This window comes from Amblyomma americanum, chromosome 3, assembly GCF_052857255.1.
Source record: "Amblyomma americanum isolate KBUSLIRL-KWMA chromosome 3, ASM5285725v1, whole genome shotgun sequence".
Taxonomy (NCBI): Eukaryota; Metazoa; Arthropoda; class Arachnida; order Ixodida; family Ixodidae; genus Amblyomma; species Amblyomma americanum.
The window spans coordinates 178567932-178588497 of NC_135499.1; the positions used below are offsets into that span (position 1 = coordinate 178567932).

The 20566-nt window shown below is 46.0% G+C and overlaps 2 protein-coding genes across 3 annotated transcripts in view; one reads left to right on the forward strand and one right to left on the reverse strand.

The window, feature by feature from the left end:
* Drak (Death-associated protein kinase related) overlaps positions 1-8600 on the forward strand; it is a 209882-nt gene extending 201282 nt beyond the window's left edge. For both annotated transcript variants that reach the window (XM_077659002.1, XM_077659001.1), the window contains exons 6-8: positions 1518-1566; positions 3972-4151; positions 6036-8600. In XM_077659002.1, coding sequence (XP_077515128.1) covers positions 1518-1566; positions 3972-4151; positions 6036-6651 — 845 coding nt within the window. In that variant the 3' untranslated portion in view covers positions 6652-8600. The remainder of the gene's footprint in view (positions 1-1517; positions 1567-3971; positions 4152-6035) is intronic.
* LOC144125526 (putative chitinase 10) lies at positions 8171-19148 on the reverse strand. The gene is made up of 3 exons (XM_077659003.1): positions 18947-19148; positions 16059-16192; positions 8171-11780 (listed from the first exon to the last, which is right to left on the reverse strand). The coding sequence occupies exons 2-3, from the start codon at positions 16147-16149 to the stop codon at positions 11209-11211; spliced, it is 663 nt and encodes a 220-aa protein (XP_077515129.1). The 5' UTR covers positions 16150-16192; positions 18947-19148; the 3' UTR covers positions 8171-11208.
* Positions 19149-20566: the final 1418 nt, after the last annotated feature.

Below are 20566 nucleotides of genomic sequence, written 5' to 3' on the forward strand. Positions count from 1 at the left end.
GTGAATCGGGAGCTGGCGAACACACGCCAGGTCGCTGCTTAAATAGGGTCCGCTGTCCCCAGGTCCCTAGTTGGGGAATCTAGTTCATTAAAAATGCGTCGAATCACTGTGATGTAGATCACGTGTCCAGTCTTCCGGGTCCGCCCCCAGCCACACACTCTTGCCACTTCTGGCAGATTGGGGTCCGCGCTGTCCAGGCTTCAGTGATGAATAGCCCCAAGGGGGTCCCACTGAGAGCGTCGAAGGTCAGTCACCTGCACTTCACAGCGGTAGCGTGGGGCGAATGGATCCCACCGCAGTTCGCAGAAGCTTTCACGTAGAGCGTGGGAAAGCACAGTCCAAGTCGAAGTTGTTTTCGAAGCACGAAGATTCCAGAGACGTTGGCTTAGTTAAACCCGGCCGCATTTGTCACGGCGGATTTGCAGTTCCGCCGCTCGCCGGCTCCCCGTCGTCCCCTCCGGGAGAAAAATGTCCCGGGTGGGTCCAGCGTTGAGAACAAAAGACAGGTTCACTAAAGCCTTTCTCAGACAGCGGGGAGCCGTTTCACCCCTTAAACAGCAAGGGGGGGGGGGGGGGGGGGGGGGGGGGGGGGGAATGACCCTTGTAGACGCCACCACCTGCACTCGTAGCGCTGCAACCACATCGACGGCCCTTTGAAGCCTCGGTAGATTGATGAGTCCCAGTGGCTTTAATATTCTTGGCATGTTGGCGTCTCCAAACGTAACAAGGTATTGCCACACATGGTCGTTTTTCAGGCTACAATGCGCAAACTCTTCGCTCTACCCCGTTTCTAAAAACGTAAATGGGATGTTCTCCTCTTCCATCATACTCTTTCATGAGCAGACGCATGTTTCCGGGAAAGAAACAACACTAAAACAACTAAACAAGCGCGGGTAAAGTGTTGAACGCTGCTTTGCACATGTTTGCTTGAGAACCCCTTTCCAACCAAGTGCCAGTGGAGCTTCCCTGTTCGCACGACAGGTGGCACTAGTTTTTCCGCAAATGGTCAATTGCTGTTGAATAACCCTTATGTCGGATCTATTGAATGTAAACAGTAAGAGTGCGGGGCAGCCCTCGCGGCTTCCAACACATTTTGGAAAGCTATCTGCTAGCTATGTGAAATTTTTGCCGTCACACATTTGTCTCTAATTTTGCAGCAGTGCAAAGCTTTTTCCTGTCATGTACTGACGGAAGACCAAAGTCATTGGAAATTTTTTTATCACTGCGGTTAATTAAGCAGTGCTGCAGAAACAAGAAATGTGTACCAAATACACAAGTATTCAGTGTGGCAGTGACTTTGCTTCCCATAATTGTAATCAAAAGTGAAATATAAGAGTAATTCACCTAGAGAATGGTTTGAAATAAGTCACCTTGTGTATAACTATGTTGGTATAGTTATTATGCTTAGACATTTACATATGTTGCATTTGTAATATTTGAATCATCCATTTCGTGCTTTTCAGTATCATAGTTTGTTTTCATTCAGCCTCTCAAATGCATTACTTTGTCTTTTGCAGCTCCTGAAATACTGCAGTATGAGCCTATCTCCCTTGCAACCGATATCTGGTGAGTTGATACTGCTACAACTCTTCAGCACAAATGGACACTAATGCTCATTATTTTGCTATGAAATGGAGCTGTCCTTGCCAGAAGTTCATTGTCATCACAGCTGTTGTGCCTGCCAACAGTTTTAGGTATGGTGTGGCCATTTTGCATCATGAGATGCCATGTTCCCTTTTATAGAGATGCTGTGCGAGCAGGCTAAGAGGAAATGAGGCTTAATGCTGTGTAGGCTGGCATTGAAGAGCATGTAGTTATTGGTCTTCAGAAGGAAAGGTGCAACCAAACTAAACTTGCTGCCAAATTAGAGCATCGTTTACAAGTGTTGTTCCAGCAGAGTGTTGCACGTGCTTATTTCGAATTTGAGAGCTCTGAGGCTGCCACTATAAGTTTGGAGTTGTTGTACTTCTACTTCTGTTTATGCACCAAAATGCACTCAATCCCTCTGTACAAATAAAACAATGTGGCAGGGGCAATCCACATGGGCTTATGAATGGCAGGCAGGTAAATGCTGGCCACATTGTGCAAGCGTGGCGTATCTAATGGTAGCACAGTCAATGCTTCCTAAACGTGACATTATGTGCAGTGCCGATACTGAAACGTAGGACAGGGTTAATTACACAGGGTTAATTACTGCAGTGGGCATTGTTTGGTTGATGGTGATGAGCATGATTGATACTGTGGGAAAGCTCTGTGCTCATGCATGCAACTCTTACTGTTTATTACGGAACACTAAAAAAGATTTAAGTGACAATGGCTGAAGAGAGAACAGAAACAGCAGGGCATAGATGCTGCTCAGTTCCCACCTCTGTATTCAACATTTGAGCCAAATAGTCTTGCATACCAGCTTGCAACTTGCACCTCTTGCTCTGAGTGTGGCAGAGCCAAGGCTAATGTGGCAGTTCTATTCTTAAGCTACTGCAATGCAGCTCTTGCCACCTAATTATTTACCACAGCAGGCCTGTCAGCACAGGAGTGATGGGAAGTGAATTGCATCAAAATAATGGTATTGTACCAAACCTGTGTCACTATCATGCAAACCACACAATGTGAGAGGCTTTAAGTCACCTAGTTCCAGACGTAACGAATCCAAATGCTGGCTGTTTTTTTTGTTTGTTTCGCATGCATCATCTTTTTGTGGCTGTTTGGTCACATTGTCAGCAAAACTGAATTCTAGCGATCACATTTAACCATTTAGGGGGCTGTATGCACGGGTTGTTTAAAGTTGAGGCTCATGAGTTTTGAGATTTGTAATCGATTCTGTACCAAATTGTTAGCAGCATCCTAAAGCCATGAGAGAAACCAGAATCACCAGGTAGCAGTGGTCTAGTGGAGATCTTTCAACACAAATTACATGGCCCTTACTTTTCACAGTAATTACCTAAAGGTAGTTAATCGGCTCATTTTTATAGGGGTAAATGCAATATATCTTAATTTCGGTGTTTGAATGTTCCTTCTTCATGCCAGATTGTGTTCAAGGGAGTATCTCCAACACATGGGTTTCGCAGATCTAGGCTGTTAATCATCGGGTAATATTGTCTTAGAAATGTCAGCCTAAGGCATTGCTTACGTGTTTTTATAGTCTAGTCACCTGTTTATTCTGTGCACTGTTTGCTTCTTCTGAGAAAGCAATTATTCCAAGTAAACAGAACAACAGCATGAAACAATTGCAAGAACACAGAGAAGAACACCGATGTGCACTAACTTTCAGCAATGCCTTGCTCAGCAGACACCTAATATATAATGTACCTGTGCCCATGCCCATAATAAATCGGACCGAGCAGATTGCAAATTGATCTGCTGGTTCCACTGTGATTTACTTTCTGTGGTTTATCAGATTTTATGTACTTGGAGCCACCATGGTGGCTCAAGGCTTTGTATTTTTGGCTTCAAAGCATAAGTTTATAGGTTTGATTCTTGTTCCGGCAAATGCTTTTTGAAAGAGGCAAAATCTAGAAACACATGTGCACTGAGATATCAGTGTACATCATAGAAACTGAGGTGGGCAAAACTGATCCAGAGCCTTTCACAACGCCATGCCCCATAGTCTGAAGCATTTCGCTTTTGTGTAAAAATTCATTACAGTAATCTATTTGCACGCAGACAGAGGTGCAATATATTTTACATCACTTCTGTAAGGCGTTATTGAGTTATCATGCATCTCATGGTTTCCTGCACATGCTTATCTTTGGTTTACAGTGCAGGTCATACTTCTTGAATAATGAACCAACAAGTCCAGCAACATCTGCTACTTAGTGCAACTAACTTTGTTGCAGATACTGATACTTTGGCAGATATCATGAGCACTCTGCGTTCACCACACATCTTCGATTTTCCCTGTTGCAAACTTGCATAATGAGGTGTTAGGATGGTGCTGATTCTGAGCAAGACATTTTTTTTTTTCTGTGCAGGAGCTTGGGTGTGCTGACCTATGTGCTGCTGTCGGGCCACTCCCCTTTTGGTGGAGACACAAAGCAAGAGACTTTTTGCAACATTACAAATGGCAGTCTGGACTTCCCCGAAGACCTGTTTGGAGATGTCTCTGCCTCTGCTAAAGATTTCATTGGTCGGCTCATTGTCCGCGATGCAAGGTTGGTTTTCCTAATTTACTTTTTTTCCACGCTGTTTATTGTAAGCTTTTCTAGAGAAGGCATAATATGAATTCTTCACTGTTAGGAATGCTGGAAGTGTGAAGCATGTTTTGTAGAATACTGCAGGTTAGTAATGGCTTGTTTAAACCCTTGTTTTGCATTGTTCCCAAGCTGAAAATGTTGTAGTACTTTCTTTTTCCAACTAGAGCAGTGAGTTGTCAGTTTCACTTACTGTCAGCTGAAAATTACTCATGAAAAGCTGTAGTAATAAACTTCTTGATCGATTTGGCACAAGAAGCAATTCAGCGCAGTACTACTTGATCCAAATTTTGCAAGATAAATAGCTGTGGAAGAGCTTATGTGAGAGTCATTAGGAAGTTGTTTGCAAATGCAGTTGATAAGAAAGAAAATCTGTCTCTAAATAGGCCACTCGAAATAGATGCTGTAGTACCCCTGTTGTGTAAAGCTAGCAGAACGCTATTTATTACCAAGAAAATTATATTCATTGCTATTGCATAATGTGAAATAGATATTGTCCATGACATACGGGGCCCCTCTTAAGGGTAAGAGAGAAAGAATTGGGGAATTGTTTTGCTGTGAATATTTCCAATACATGGCGGAAAAAGTGCAGTCATCTTCAAAGTGCGAAAGTGTGCATTTTTGGTTGATTGCACTGTATTGACACACATTTAGATTTTACATGGGGAAAGTAAAACATTCGTTTGGTGCATTAGTTTGCATGCAAAATGTGTTCTTAACTCTTAGCAGCAAGATACTGCCGCATGCATACAGGCACGCTGCTTAAGCAGCTGTGCTCATGAGAACAACTTGAGAAGGAAATTTTTCAGCATTGCAGTTTTTGTGCATATGTAAAGTGTGGGGAGAAACTTCTAGTTATGCCAAATACCTTGGTGATAATGAAAATGTGCTACAACATGCCGGCTGGAAAAAGCTAGGCACTCAACTCTTGAGAGACTGCCACACCATCTGTATGGTAGTCTTTTTATTGCCTTAGTACATGTGCTCCATCTAAAGACCCAGAACATGAAAAATCAAAGTAAGATGTGACATGGATATCTTGATCTAGCGGCACAGATCACGAAAGGGACACTGATGACAAATAAATGTTGGCCTGTATCGATAAGGCAGCAAGTTCTAATCACAAAGAGACCATTCTAACCGAAAATGGAGTTTTGGAAAATGGAGCTTGAAAATGCCAAGAAACGAAATACAGATGTGGCCGTAGCCGGCCGATTTCGCAAGTAAAATACATGTGTAGACATCGATTTAACTTTGATCCGAGAGGCTATGATCTAACTTTAAAAATGGTGGCAACCCATCATTTTGGTAAGGATGCCAGAAGTTTGAATTGACTGGCAGCAAGTTTTGTAAATCCTGTTTTCTCAGGAGTAAATGTGTCTTTTGCAGCCGGAGAAACATCAGCACAGCCAGAAAGAGCCAGAGAATCAAATTTTTTACTGAGAACAGTAATTGGATGGAATTGTCCTTAGTGTCTCTTTAATGTTGATTCAGTTGGGTACTTGGTATAAAGAGACACTTTACTTTCTTGAAACCGATGGCTCTCTTTGGTCAGAAAGTACTGTGTCATCATTATTGAGTATTGAGCGTCCAGTCAAGCATAAAAATTTATTTATTCCTTAATGTCCTGATATGCATTTTATTTTTGTATGTAGGTAGTGTTTAAATTCTTGTGAAACATCTTGAAACATCTTGGTATCTTTCTGATCAGGTCATTTGTTGCCCTCACAAAGTGCTCAATTAACAGTGCACCACTTTTTTAGTAATAAAAGTGTAGGGCAATCACATGCATTTCCTGACATTTAAGAGTAGTAAATATTCTTGCACTCTTCTTTTTCATTACAGCAAGCGACTCAGTGTAAAGGATTGCTTGAGTCATCCATGGCTGGCTCCTGTGAAGGCTTCCATGTTGCCTTCTCCTACCAAAGCCATCTCCCAAATACAGCCCCTGGCCTCCGGCTCAGCCTTTGGCTCAGCGAGCTCAGATTCCTCTGCATCTGAGGATAGTGACGAGGCACCAACATCAAAGCCAGCTCTCCCCACATCTGCGCCACCGACCCTCCGACCGAGCATCCGCTTCTACCACGACGTCGATGATGATGACGACGATGATGGTGATCTCATCCAGCCGCCGCCTTTGCCGCTTTCTCCACCGCCCAAGATCTCGAGCCCCTGTAAAACAATCTTCAAGGATCGCACAAATGGAGCTGCCATTGCTACGAGCCTGCCCAAGAAGCAGCAGACCAGCACCCTCCAGATCACAGTGCCTCCGCGTTTCAAGCGGCACCGGACACAGAGTGCCACGTCGGTCACCACGACCGAGCGCCGGGGTGCCTCCATTCGCCATGTTCAAGAGGTGGAGTCAGTCATGGTAGAACTGGATGGACTCTCTCTCAATGGCAAGCGACTCATCTTCACCGATGAAATCATTGTCGATGAGCGAGTGGGCATCGTGTACTGAAAAATCCTCGACTTGCGAGTGGAGCCTGGCAACTTCCTTGCTTGGCTTGTTTTCACCATGTCTGGTAGCACGCATGTTTTCCTTCTCCCAGTGACCCCACCCCGTGAGTGAGTTGAGACTGCGGACCTTGGGTTAGATTTGGGACGACGCTTAAGTTATTACTGTGTTCCCGTCAGTGTGTTTGTCCACACGGGAAAGAGCTGCGAGCCCCCGTGCCACCCGTGCCCGCACGCGTGAGCCCTTGAGAATGTTGGCATATTTGCAAGATGGCGATCTCTTCAGTGGCATAAAAGCTTAGAACCGGTAACGAGCACCACCGCCGCCGCCGCAGCAGTTGCTCGGCACAGAGGAAGTCCGCAAGTGCCTGTCGGTGCCTTGAAAGTTGAGAGAGCAATGTACAAAGCTGTCTTCCTCCATGCCTGGTGTACAAATGCGAGTTTTCTGAGCTTTTTTTTTTTCATTTGGTGTATGCCAGTACCACTGCTTGCGGATAGATGTGTACCAAAGTCATGACTGCTGCATACGTGTAAATAAGTGCCTGTTTGTAATTTTTTTTTCCCCCGCAGCTTCTTGTTTTTATTCCTCAGACCAAATGCAGTGTTGAGTATTATGTGTAGAGCAGCCATATCAGGGTGCACCAGTGTCCAAGTTTGCTGGAAGCGCTGTGTTGTCCGCAACTGAACACGCTCAGCTGCATTGAACCATTTTAGACCGGACGCACATGTCTTGCAGCTTGCTGCGAGCTTTCAGTGCTGGGAAGTGTGCTGAACCATTCTTGAAGCTTCTAGTCTTCCCGGGTAAAAAGAATAAGCTTATTTGTTTAGTTGCAGTGGTGGTGGCTTAATTCTATGTTTGTAGTTTGGACTATACATAGTGTTCCCTCTCTTTCCTTCTTTAGTTTTTGTTTCTTCCCCATTTTCCTCTCTACCAGTACTTGTTTAGCTCTACAAGTTTGGCAGAGGAAGCACATTGTTATTATCCTTTCTTCCGTGTGTTGGCTAAGGGAATTTATTTTACTGCAGGGTATGCATCTTCTTGTACTGAAGGGCAGCTAGCTTTGTATGCGAGTGTTTGAAGCCTTGAGCAACTTTTCAATTATCCTTGTGATTTTTTTTTTTTTCATAGGCCCTTTTTCTGCATTGTTTCAGTAGTAACTTTCTTAAAAAAAATGATGGATTTCTTCTCAACACACAGAATCAAATTTCATCTTATAACGACCTTACTGATTTATTGTAGCTAGGTGACAAAAACTGATTGGTGAGATTTTGTTTAGCTTATATTAAACTTGTAGCATTCAGTCTACTGTTCATAAAGTTTCACTTGTGTTGTAGCACTCATGTGATTATAGATTGACTCCTGGTGAGTAGCTAATCGATAGTTCATTTCAGTCTGCACTATTGGAGAGCTCACATCGGACCACAGCTAATGAGCTAACAGACATTTCACTCATTCTGCTGTAATTGTTTATATTGGCTTGCTGTTTCGGTCAGCTCATTGTATATATGTACATTTTGTCAGCTTTTTCAGAGAGTGGAATGATTGTGTTGTTTTCTTATGCTCTGTCCCTCTTGCATTCATTTTGTTTCCTCTGGGGAGGGAGGGTGACTTCTGTCAGAAAAGAAAATGTCACCGATAGGTGAAGCCGTTGTTCTTGTTTTTTTATTTATTCATTTAATGAAGCCAACCTTCTTGGATATGCGCATGTGTGCATTACTTGCTTTTTTGCCAAGCTCATTGTTATTTGCGCAGAGTTTGTGAACAATCAAAGCTGCAGGTGGTTGTTGAGAAGAGGTAGAGAAAGAGAGAGTAAGCCAAATGGAGAGCGATATATATTTTGAGACAGCAGTCGATCCTGTGATCTACATCCCTGCATATACTGCCATCACGATGTGCCTCTCTGTCTGTAGCAGTGGCTCGCAGTGAAACAATAAATGATACAGCAACGAGCATCCAGTGGTTTTCTTCACTTAGAGGGTCTAGTTTTACAGTGCCCTTGAGTGCTTGCTTATTTATGGGGGTCGCAAACTCTGAGCATAACTTTGAAGGCAAAATCTGCTTCACGACTTCTGTCAAAGACTAAGCTGCATGTTTCATGCTGCAGAGAGTGTCGTTTGACAGGCATTAGCATAATAAATGGGCCAAAAATGCTGCCAATAAAATTTGAAGATATTCCTTTATTGTAATAATTTCATTTTTTAGTTGGGATCAAAGCATCAAATCATATTGGACGCGATATATCTAGAGTATAAGTATTTTTCTATCTGTAGAAGAACCCTATTATGAGTAGTATGATGCAGTAAAATTCTCCATATTATAAATAAAAATGCCACGCCCAATAACATTTTTATGGCAGAAGATTGAAATGTAGAAAATAGCCAGACCAAACAATATACTGTGCCAAACACTGGTAGCCTTGACAGTGCTATTATGCCATGAATGCACTCACTCCATTGAAGCTCTTGCGAGATGTGATGTTGCCCGCACCTAGATGTATAATGGTGTTTGTCATTAAGCCAGCTATCGTACCTGGCCATTGTTTCCATTACATATGCTTCCGGGCCCTGAAGATGCTATGTATTGTTGCCGTTCGGCAAGATGGAGGTCTGTTGTTCCAGCCCGCAGGGAATTGTAATTTGTGCATACTGTGAGATCCTAGACTTCTGCAGGTCTGTATGAGAAGAGGTATTCAGTTAGCAGTGCCACAGGTTTGATGTAGACAAAGTAGGAAAGAAGTGAAGAGGTCACTCGCAAAACCAAAACGAAATAACACAGTGCCTAAATCTGTTCATAGAAGCCCTGGGCTTGTGTGGCTTTGGGCATTGTTAGGGAAATGTTGAGCAGTTGTGACACTGGTGAATGGAAATAAGCATCACTTATAGGGCACCAAACCTTGCAGTAGGCTGTGGGTGCCACAATTAAACCGACACATCTTGCATCGTTTGTACGAATGGGGTTTGCATCCAAGCCATGTAGCGGGGCCCTTAAACATATTTGGCAGTCCCAAGTTCCTCCCGCCTTCGTGAGATTAGTGTCTCTGAGTATGCAAGAGGAGCCGCGCTGCAGGGCTCTGAAGCAGATCCCTTAGGCTGTATAGTTTTCACGAAGACTGTAAATGACGCACTTTTCTGGAGGAAAATGCTTTAAACATGAATCACCAAGGCAGACAGAACCATATATAGTTGATAACTGTAGTGGAAGGCTATGGACAAAGAGCGCATGAAATCAAAAAAAGCATTGTCGTGCTTTTTGTATGACAATGCAAAAAGCAATGGGCTCCTTTCTTGAAGCTATATAAATGTGGCCAATGGGTAAAGTTGAAAATAGCATGTGGAAATATAAAAAATATGGAACTACTTTCTACTGACGCAGTTTTTTAGCGAAAGCTACATTGGCCACGAACTGGCAGTTTCGCTGTGCTCGCATTCCCACTGTGGTCGCACCGCACGACGTGACCAACCGTGTGACGAACCATGTGACAACTAGCCAGACAACCAGAATAACCTGGACTTGCAATCAAGATTAACCAAGGCTAACCAAGCTATGCCTTAGCTTTCGCTATGTATATCCTGGCATAGCCGAGCTAAGCCACTGCCAATTTTTTAGTCTGAGGTGTGCATGGCTAGTTAATCTTCTCAAGGTTTTCGGTTTAAACTTACATCCCCTTATGCTGCCCCCTCTACACGGCCAAGGAGGGCAGAGTTCACATGCAGTAAAAATGAAAGGATGGAAGTGCTACTGCCTTTAAGGCTTGGCTGTCTGACCCATCCGAATGAGATCCATGCACATGGCTAAGGTTGTACTTTGACATATTTTATGCAGCACCACTTTACACTGCTGCGGTTCACCTCGGTGGAATTTCCAGTGTCAAGGCTGCTATTCCCACTATTCTTGAGACAACAAGAAATGTGATATAAAGAAACAGAGAACCACGTAACTCCGTTTCTGATAGTCGTTCAGCTGGGACTGGGTGCGCAAAGCTGACCTAAAGAAAGTTTCGTTTATGCCAGCCAATTAACCGATCTTCCTCGCGGAGAGCTTGGAGGCTTGAGGTTTTCGTAACGAACTGCTGTTTGTATGACTGCGGTGCGGGCGAGGTCTTCATCTATCGACCTCAACATACACAGTCTGTACCAGTACGACTACCGTACAGGTAGGTGTTCAGCATCTGACTTATTTCATAGACAGTTCTGGATTGGTTACTTCGTCGGGCTTTCGCGACAGATTGCGACTTTGCTGCACATACGTCCACAATTGACATCATTCATTATTACTTTTTCTCCTCCCTTTCCCTATTACATTTCCTCTTTCCCCCATTGCGGGGCAGCCAAACCAACCCGAACCGACATCTAGTTACCCCCTCCCTTCTTTCTCTCTCGTTCGCTGAAATCTACTTTAGCGCCTTGAAATCGCAAGGCCATATTTCGCGGCCCGACATGGACACCTCGTGTATACTCGAACACCATGCTGAACACAAGGCCCGACATGAGCACCTCGTGTATACTTGAACACCATATTGAACACAAGAACCGATCGGCATGAACATCTCGCGTATACGTGTCACACAAGCCAGCGCTTGCTGAACCTACACGCGCGCCAGCCGCGGCCTGTGCCACCGTCCCTGACGTTCCAGGGCCAGTCGCACGTCTTGTACACGTCGTTGAACACCAGGCCGCGCGCACAGACGAAGCGGTGCGCACTGCCGCGGTGGCAACGGAAGAACTCGCCGCAGTCCCGGGGGCTCGCGTAGAAGCCCTCGCTGGCCACGCAACGCACTTTTCCCCAGCGGTCCACCGCGACCCCCCTCGTCTCCGCCGCGGTGGGTCTGTCGGCGGCGCATCGCACGTTGCGCGGCCAGTCGCACACGCCGATCGGGTCGTTGAATAGCAGCTGTCCGGGACACTGCATCAGCAGGCTGCGTCCCTGGAAGCACACGAAGAATCGCGCGCAGCTCTCCGGGTCCCCGAAGGTCTGGCCGCTGGAACAGGACGACGGCCGCCGCGTTGGCGTCGGCGTGGCTGCTGGCGTCGATGGTGACGTTGGCGTTGGCGTGGTACTTGTGGGGTAGTTCGGGAGCACAGGGTCGGACAGGATGAAGTCTTCCATGGGCCTTATAGGAGGAGGCTCCGTTTCTGCAAGTACACATTGCGACAGGGGACTTCACATGCTTTGTTCAGGCCTTTGTGAGGTACACGACCTCCTGGAAAGACATCTGTAGTCTACGCATTATGAAGAGACTAAAACGCCGAAAAAAAAAAGGGGGGGGGGAGGAATGGGAGGGGCAGGGACGAGCAAGTTCCTACCTTCCTCTGACGTATTAGAAGATTCGTTTGATGTTTTAGACATTCATTTTGACCATTTAGCGCCTCATCGTTAAAGATTAGCAGATACACGGTCCAATATTTCCGCTCTGCACACTCCGCTGCGAGTCGATCGGTGCGCTGTCCTTTATATTTTCGCACGTTAACTGTGATACGCGAGTTATAAGCTTTGTGCGGGTTTAACCCCAAAGAAACCCGCAGAAAGGCCGATTCAACGTCGTGAGCGTACACCGAGTCAACGCCGCTGCCAATAGCAGTCGTGGGCTTCACCCTCCGCATGTCAGTATTGCGGAGAAGCTAGCTTGTCCAAGCGTACGAAGAGAACTTTTTTTCTTTAATGCGAGCAAGGAAATCGCGAAACAAGTGAATATCTGAAATGAAAAAGCAGGTCTACTGAGCTAGACAATATTAAACACCGTCGAGAAAAAGAATATAGAACGCAACACAAACAGAGCCGTTCATAAAATACGCGTTTGAAAACACGCAACGCTCTCTATATATACAACTAAGAACGGAACATACATACAAATAAGGTCGCGTACTGCTATATTCGAATGAAGAGATCGCGGGGCCTTCGTTCGGTTCTAGACGTTTGGAACTGCGTTTGGTTCTAGACGTCGCTGAGCCGCACTCAACTGCGCGGTAAATAGACCACCGTATACCATCTTGCAGTGAATTCCGGGACACTTGGGTTACGTCGGAAGGCACACGTGCAAAGTTTGCTCGGAGCGATGGTGTATTGTTGCGACTCGCTTCTATCCCACCGCTGCCACCAGTTGTTGGGACTCGGGTATCGTGACCAGTTGTTACGGTGCATGGTAGCGTTGTTGGGCCGGAGAAGGGACGAGGAAGGATGGAAGCTTGAAGTTTGGGACAACGATAACAAGCGGGTTTACTGGCACTTTGAAGAAACTTATGTACATAATTAAGAAAGAGCAAGCAGTCGAAAATTAAAAGTTCATGCGTCGAGCGACTAGATGAGCCTTGTCGCCAGGGCCCAGAGCGTTCGTTCTCACTCGGCACGCTCCTTAATCCCCTGAGGTCCGCCCCTTCACCAGGCGATAGCCAATACAATACGTGGCACATTTCTTCAAGATCGAAAAAGTTGCACAGCATGTAGTAAGTGGAGGCACTCGTGAGAATGGGCGAGGAGGGTTCGCAGGTCCGCTGCTATTCCGCACCGTGGTGCAACCGTATTGCAAGCGGCACGTGTCTATCGAAAACACAGGTGAGGCGTGCCGCGCCGTGGGCCACACCGCGGCGGTCTCTCTCCGGGCCGGCTCCTCTCGGACACAGTTAATTGCTTGAAGGTACCGTTCCCCTCTTCCCCTGTTGTCTCTCGGTCGCTTCTTGAGGGAAACCAAAGGGAAGGTCATTCGCACCGAGCCGAGCGTGGGAAGAAATCCACAGGCTCCTTCCCAGCGAGGCATCCTTTTTCGTGCTGTCATCGGCCATCTGACGCTGTCGAAATTGCCGCTGCTGTAGCCGCCACCGTGGTCATCCCGGTCGATGGATTATGCGCCTTAATCTACCTTGGCTGGAGCGCATCCCGTTTTCTAGACCGGATGCCTTCTTCTCAACTACATGCGCAGTACGACAGCCCGACACTGAATTCCAGCAGGCATTCGGCACAGCCACGTTCAATGGCTGGATCCGGACATGGTTTTTGAAATTCCTCATGCCATTCAGAACAGCCACGCATGCCTTCCACGATGACTTATGACATATTACAATTGGCGATCAGCGGCGCAAGGTGTCGATCAATAGACATCACTTCGATGGTAACGGTCTGGCACTACTAAGCAGAGCCCGTGAGTGCTGCTCAGCGAATTCATCCCAGCTCGTGCGAGCACAGCCGTTTACCTGCTACCCATTCCTGTGTTCAAAGTGGCGAGACACCGCTAACCATTGTTATGGGAACAAAAAAAGTGGACATTAAAGTCACCTTAAGAGCGGATTATGCGACAGCATTGTAGGAGCTAAGCTGCTGCTGCATAGTTACATGTCTGTGTCAGTTCTTTCACAACATACCAACGTAGTAACAGTCGTCGCATCTTTATTTACACAAACATCCGCTGAGTGACTGCACGGAGAACCTATTCCTACCAAGTTGGTATCACCCTTTCTCGGTCCCCCCCCCCCCCCCCCTTGCTTTTCAGTTTTTAATTTTTCGCGCCATTGTCGCGTGGTCTTGTGTCGTCATCGCAATCTCGACCAATGGGCTACTTTTGCGACTAACGTAGGACGCGAAATCGCATGATGGGAAGTCTAATGCTGTCGCATTGATACCACCTGTCCGCTCTGGGAACCCAACAGCAGGAAATCGGCCTTGCAAATTCCGTTCTGTATTCCTCCTATCCATTTCTTTTCCTTTCCCTGAAATTAAGCAGCCAGACAGTTCAGGTGTCCGCAGTATTATTAGAAAATTTCGAGCGGCAGCGGATTTTCCAACACGTCGAAACGAGCTTGTTGCTGCACTTTTCAGGTTGGGGATTATCAGCTCATAAAAAAGCGGTACTGTTTTAACGTAGTTAAGCCGAGTAGACGTGCTCTGGGAGGAATGGCACGGCAGGGGAAGACGTGGACGACGAGCTCGTAAGCGTGTGTGTTTTCATTCTTTCGTCCACGTCTTTCCCTGGCGCGCCATTCCTCCCAGAGCATGTCGCGCCAACTTGCCCAAAAATTTCGATGCTCGAGTAGATGTGCGAAGGCAGTTGTTTAGCTTGGGTGGTTAAACCAGGCTGAAGCTGGTTGGAAGTTGGTGACGACGACTACATGCGATGCACAGCTCGAGAATGTGTTGCAGTTTAATACGAGGCCTGTTCGGCTGCAGTGATAGCCTAGTGCTCTCGCGCAGTGAAGCTGATCTGTTCGCGCAGCCGCGGGTTCGAAACCCAGTCGCAGTAGTATTAATTTATTCTTGCATGGGCTGTTGCTATGCTAGGCATGGCCAAAGTCACCCTCAAGGTCACCCTCCCATTGGCTGCAGCTTGCGCGACGCTCCTCCGGCCTTGCCATAGCTTACCCAAGTTACTCCGAGGCTTCACACAATATTCTTGGTTGGGAGCGTGTTAAGTGTTTTCGTAATAAAACAGACAATACAGGAACGAGCACTAATTTATAATGTCCGTTATTGGCCTTTCTGCCTGTTTTTCTGGGCTCGTAATTCACATCAAAGCATTTCCACTTCATTTACCAACACAAGTAAGGAAAAAGAGGCTCTGTACACGTACCACTGCGTATAAATTCACGACCGATAAACCCGCTAGCGGAAGTCTTCATTAGTGACAGGCGAGCTCATACGTGCTATGCACTATTCTGCTTTTAAGAGTGCATTATGGCCCTACAACATGCATGTTCCACATATATGGGCGATGGGCGCGCCAGGGGGTTCTCTATAAGAGCTAACGGCCAAAATTACCAGAAACTCAAGTTAAACTCTCATCACGATTCGAACGAAATCGCGGCTTCCCTTCGGCGTGCTCTGGCGCATGTGTCCACACGGCGGGGCAGCTAGGTCGCGTGGCAGGGTTTTTCACGTTCATTGCAACTATGTATATTCATCATCATCATCATCAGCCTGACTACGCCCACCGCAGGCAAGGGCCTCTCCCATGTCTCTCCGATTAACCTTGTCCTTTGACAGCTGCGGCCACCGTATGCCCGCAAACTTCTTAATCTCATCCACCCACCTAACTTTCTGCCGCCCCCTGCTACGCTTGCCTTCTCTTGGAATCCACTCCGTTGCCCTTAATTTATACTATGTATATAATATTAAGTGATTTTCGTGGGGGTTCATTTCATTCATTTTAGATACAATGGCGCTGTGCGTGCATGTATATATTTAAACTCAAAGCGATAATGAGCTTAACGCGTGCTTACTGACTCTCAGTCCTGACGCGCTACACTAGCACAACGTGTTCCACAATCCCCTTATAGTACAGGCTATGATTCCTCTCAGAGCGATCATCTACACATTCGCAGCATGCCGTTGAAGGCTCGCATACGGTTTGGAGCGGACGTGCGCATGCATAACCACGCGAAGCACTGCCAAGCCAAATCATTATAACGGTACAAGCCTGCACCTACCGGCAATGCTGAGAGCGGCGACGCCGGTGCACGCCGCGCACAGCACGATGACCACCAGGGGGAGCCAGCTCATCTCTTCTGCCTGCTGCATTGCTCGGGAGCGCACCAGTACCACGAGTCGACCTGAGGAACTCCTGTGAAAAAAAAAAAAAATCACAAGAGCACCCGGCGCGGTAGTTAGGCCTCGCGCCACAGAGGCGACGGTTAATTCCAACCACACAGCCTCATCGCAAGCAGCCCGGAGCAACTACAGCGGTTTCTATAGCACAACGGACGAGATTCTTCCACCAAGCGGGTTGACGGGCTGTGACGGCAGGCGTAACGGATCCAGTTTGTCAGTGGCTTCCCTGGGTGTGTGAAGCACTACGTAATCACCACGAGGGGTTGCTTCGGCCCTTATCTCGAAGTAAAACCGCGCCGTTAAATTCACTCGGAACCTGTTTTATCACTCGGAAAGAACTGGATTTGAAAAGAGCGGTACGCGGCCACTGTGCTCGTATCGACCGACGCTTGAGTCTTTGGCGATACATCATACAGTACGAGGAGGAAGTTGGACGTGCCTAAAGCTCGACTGTTTGTTTCTGATTCTCCCTGAATGTGGTTGTTACGAAGTGATCCAACATTATTTTAGTCAAGGTTAGACTTGTGCCTCGTTAATACGCCCCCTGTTATTGGACGGCTCGAACTATGGACAATGTTTCTGAGGACCAAACTGTTTCAATATATTTACGCCTCATTAGTATGTAAACTCATTGTCCGGACAATGAACAGAGTGAAAATGCACAGAGACCAATGGGGTCCATGTATTTTTGTCGCGTTGATATGGGCAGCGCTGAGAACAAAACTTCGACTGCCCCAACGAAACGTTTCCTTTCCTTTCCTGTAGGACACCAACGAAAGGCAGCGCGAAAGTTCAAATGGCCGAGTGATCGCCTCCTTTCCTGTGGTTTCATGCTATAGATTGTCAATGTGCACGGTCTACGCGCCTTTATATTTTCTATGTTACTCCGATAGCTGAGCAAAAAACTCCTTCGGCACCTTGTCCTAAGTTGGCAGCCGCATTGAGAAGCTGTCAGCTGACTAAGTACATTTATGTACTAGAGGTTCATGGAATATGAATAGTCGTAGTAGGAGATACGTTATCACGTCATGAGGAGCCATCACATGCCTCATGGCCCACTAGGCGATTCAAACTCCACCAAGTAACTTTTAAGGTAATGCTGACCACGGCAATGCACTAAGACCCAGGTTGCACAAAGCATTATAACATTATATATTTGTCATGAATGTAAAAATAGCGTCATAAGCTGTGGAATTAAGTAAGCCTGACGTTAAAGTTTAACGTATAACATGTTTGTTGTTCTCAGGACGTTTATACAACGTTTTAGAAGAAACGAAATTATAACGTAAGAAATAAGACACAAGTAAAAGATATTGCAGCTTGGCTTGTAATGTATTTTTATTTTCTAAACATTTATGTAATGTTCCATATAGAACTGGAAATTAGCATTAGAAGTAAGCGCAGGTGTAACATGTAAATACGTAGCACATGAAGCTTGTTGTACTACTAAGAATTCATGCTCCTCACCACCAAAACCGTGACTAGCTATAATGAAAATAAGGAAATAACCCCTTCTCAGCATTGGAAGTATGTTTCAGTAATGTCTGTGGAGCAATAAGCTATAACATTAGCAACCATTATTATAACGTTAATATAACGTTCCTCACGCCGCATTTAATCCAGTAATGATGAACTTCAACAGAACTTTTCAATTGAAGTTTTTGGCATGTGCCAGCAGTAGATTATACACATGCTGGGAAAATTATTTTAGAAAACTTTATTTATTAACGATTGATCGCTAACACACTTAGAGGCACTGCTTATGGGTAGTATATAAGCATGGACAAGGGGTAACAGCACAGAACAGGTGAGTGTGGTATGCTTTATAGTTGTGCTGTGTTGCAGTGCACTGTTGCCGCCCTCGTAGTGTTGTTCACGCACAGATGATGGAAGCTGCTGGTGTGTATGTGCCTAATATTACAACTTCTCGGTTTGTTTCTCCGATATTGCCATTTCAACGTTATTTTATTATTTGATTTCTGCACAAATGCTTCAATAGTATTAGAAAAAAGATTACACCAAAGTTAAGTCGTGACTTTTCAGTAAATTTACAACGATGCGCAGAGGTAGATCTTAACTACAGTTTTTTTTTTTTCAGAACATTTTTTGCCTTTTTTTTCACGATTCGTTAATGATCACGACTCGCTTTATGGAGAGCTTTTGTCAGGAACCAGTGTTCATATTAGCGAGGCACGATTGCCATGTCCAATATTCTTGGACAAAAATTTCGAATATTGGAATACTGTAAGGTACTGATATGAGAATATTGAAGATAATGGTCCATTATTCTGATATGTAGCAAAATGTCTCTTGTATTGTTTCCATCGCTCGCACTGAGCAGTTAAAACTGCCATAGAAAACCAATGGGGACCGCATTTGACGATAGCAGAAACGTTATAGTAGCAAAAAAAATGCAAGCCTGCCGATGGGAGATCTTTGGATATATTAATTTTTATAGTGAAATCTTACAATATATGAAAAAATAGTGTTCATAAACTCTTTCCTTCCAAAAAGTGCTCTTGTTCAGAGTAGTTGGGTATTATGTGCAAAGATATCACCTTCCAGCTGACCACAGTAAGCGTGTAAAACCGCATTGTAAGAGAAACGCGAGGAAAAAAAAATCATTTCAGAAAGCCTGCCGAATAATTCATTTCGAGTATGTGAAAAGAAATATATAATTAAACACTGATAACAGTATTGCAAGCATCCAATACTGTGCTGCAGCACGTACACAACAGACTAAAAACAGAGAGCGCTGAAAGTATACCTTTTCGATCGTCGTCACTTCAACAGGGCAGGCAATGCTGATGTTCGCCTCGTCATAAACACCTTTCTTCTTTCCACGTGCCCCGTCGACGTCTTCTCATTAGGTGGTGTAGAGGCTTAAGTGACGACGCGACTACGCAAAGCGGTACCGAAATTAGCGCCAGGAAGCTGACCTTGCGGATCGGGTTCAGACTCAGATAGAGGATGCTAACGCTCTCCGTTTTCTCGCAAGTCCCAGCTATAACCGGCAACATCATGCCAGCCACGCTGAGAAGGCGACGGGGTCCGCTTTCTCCGCACATCAGCCGACACATTTACGATGTTCGCGAACTTGAACCCGGAAGAGCGAATCGCGATGCCGCAGCGGAGTGGCCGCTGAGATTGCGAACAAGAGGGAAGGCGCTGTTTTTCTTTATCCGTGCCTGACTGAACGACCAACTACAGCAGCGGGAGGCGTATAGTGTGAGTGACAGAGTCGACGGGTCGACCGGTTGCCGCCTGACAACAGGGGTAGTGCGTTGTTTCCGACAAGCCAGAAAATGACGCGCCTCCAAGCATATATGTGTTGCCGCAAGGGCCACACGAGGTAAAAGTCAGCCGACCGGTTATGTGTATAGTTAGCGCAGCCAAAGTCTCTACAACAGACGTATTCTCCCCGCTCTGTATACTTCTTTTTGATGAAGGAATGCACGTGTTAAGCATGAAATGCTTTTAGAATTAATTCGAAGCAAATCCAGGCGAACATCGCCCGGAAACTGCGGTGAACCTGAAACTAGAGATGACACCGAACTTATCCGAAACATTGCGAAACTTTCCATCCGAGTGGCATCCACCAGAAATAAACTTTGCCGTAATATGTCCTCGAGCGTTATTCGAACTATAGCGGCAGCACAAACAGAACTAACAGCTTCGCTTCTCGATGTCTTACAGGTTTGCACTGTTCATCCATCGCCGCAGCGTCCCGAGCTGCGTGTTCTAATTGGTGGGTTCCCACGCGGTGTATTTGAAATCGCCGTCGTCGACATCGTTCATCTGTTCCTACTACACCATGAATGTATGCTATTCGACGTGCTATGGAGCATCTAACAGCGAAATCAGCGAGAGCTGCTCAGTGCGTTACCCCCAGCACTAAAAAAAATAAAAGAAGCTGCCGAACGTGGTGGCACGCAAAACACCAAAAGCTGCGAAGACTGAGCTGTCCGGCTAAAAGATGCTGCTGATGGCGGATGCTCCTCAAGCTGCGAAAGCAGCTAGGGAGAATATGCGCGCTGCCAAACTTGAAGAGCACAGGCAGGCGAAAGCAGGGGGACGTTCAGCAGCCAAAAGCCCTTACCATTCCCGGGTGCGGATACCACCATATATAAGCTGCCCTTAAAGACGCTGCGCCCCTAATTCCTCTCATTATATTTCATGCTAACTTGTTTTCTCGACGACGAGATACCTATAGACTACAAGTTTTCCCTCACTTCCGTGTCCGAGCTTTGCGGCATCATTGTAGCGTCTGCACTGCGGGGCTTACCTAGACAACAATGCAGGTCTAAACTCGCCTGGGAAACATTAAAGGCCACCCATGCCTTTATGGGCGCGCTTCTGAAAAAATTACACTTTCCCACCTGCCGAA

What these genes read in the sequence shown, in the direction of transcription:
- LOC144125526 (XM_077659003.1), bottom strand. Translation starts at nt 16,149, where the DNA reads ATGCAGCAGGCAGAAGAGATGAGCTGGCTCCCCCTGGTGGTCATCGTG. An exon ending in CGCCGCTCTCAGCATTGCCG is followed by an intron (nt 11,781 to 16,058) that starts GTAGGTGCAGGC and finishes GTGTACTTGCAG; the next exon opens with AAACGGAGCCTCCTCCTATA.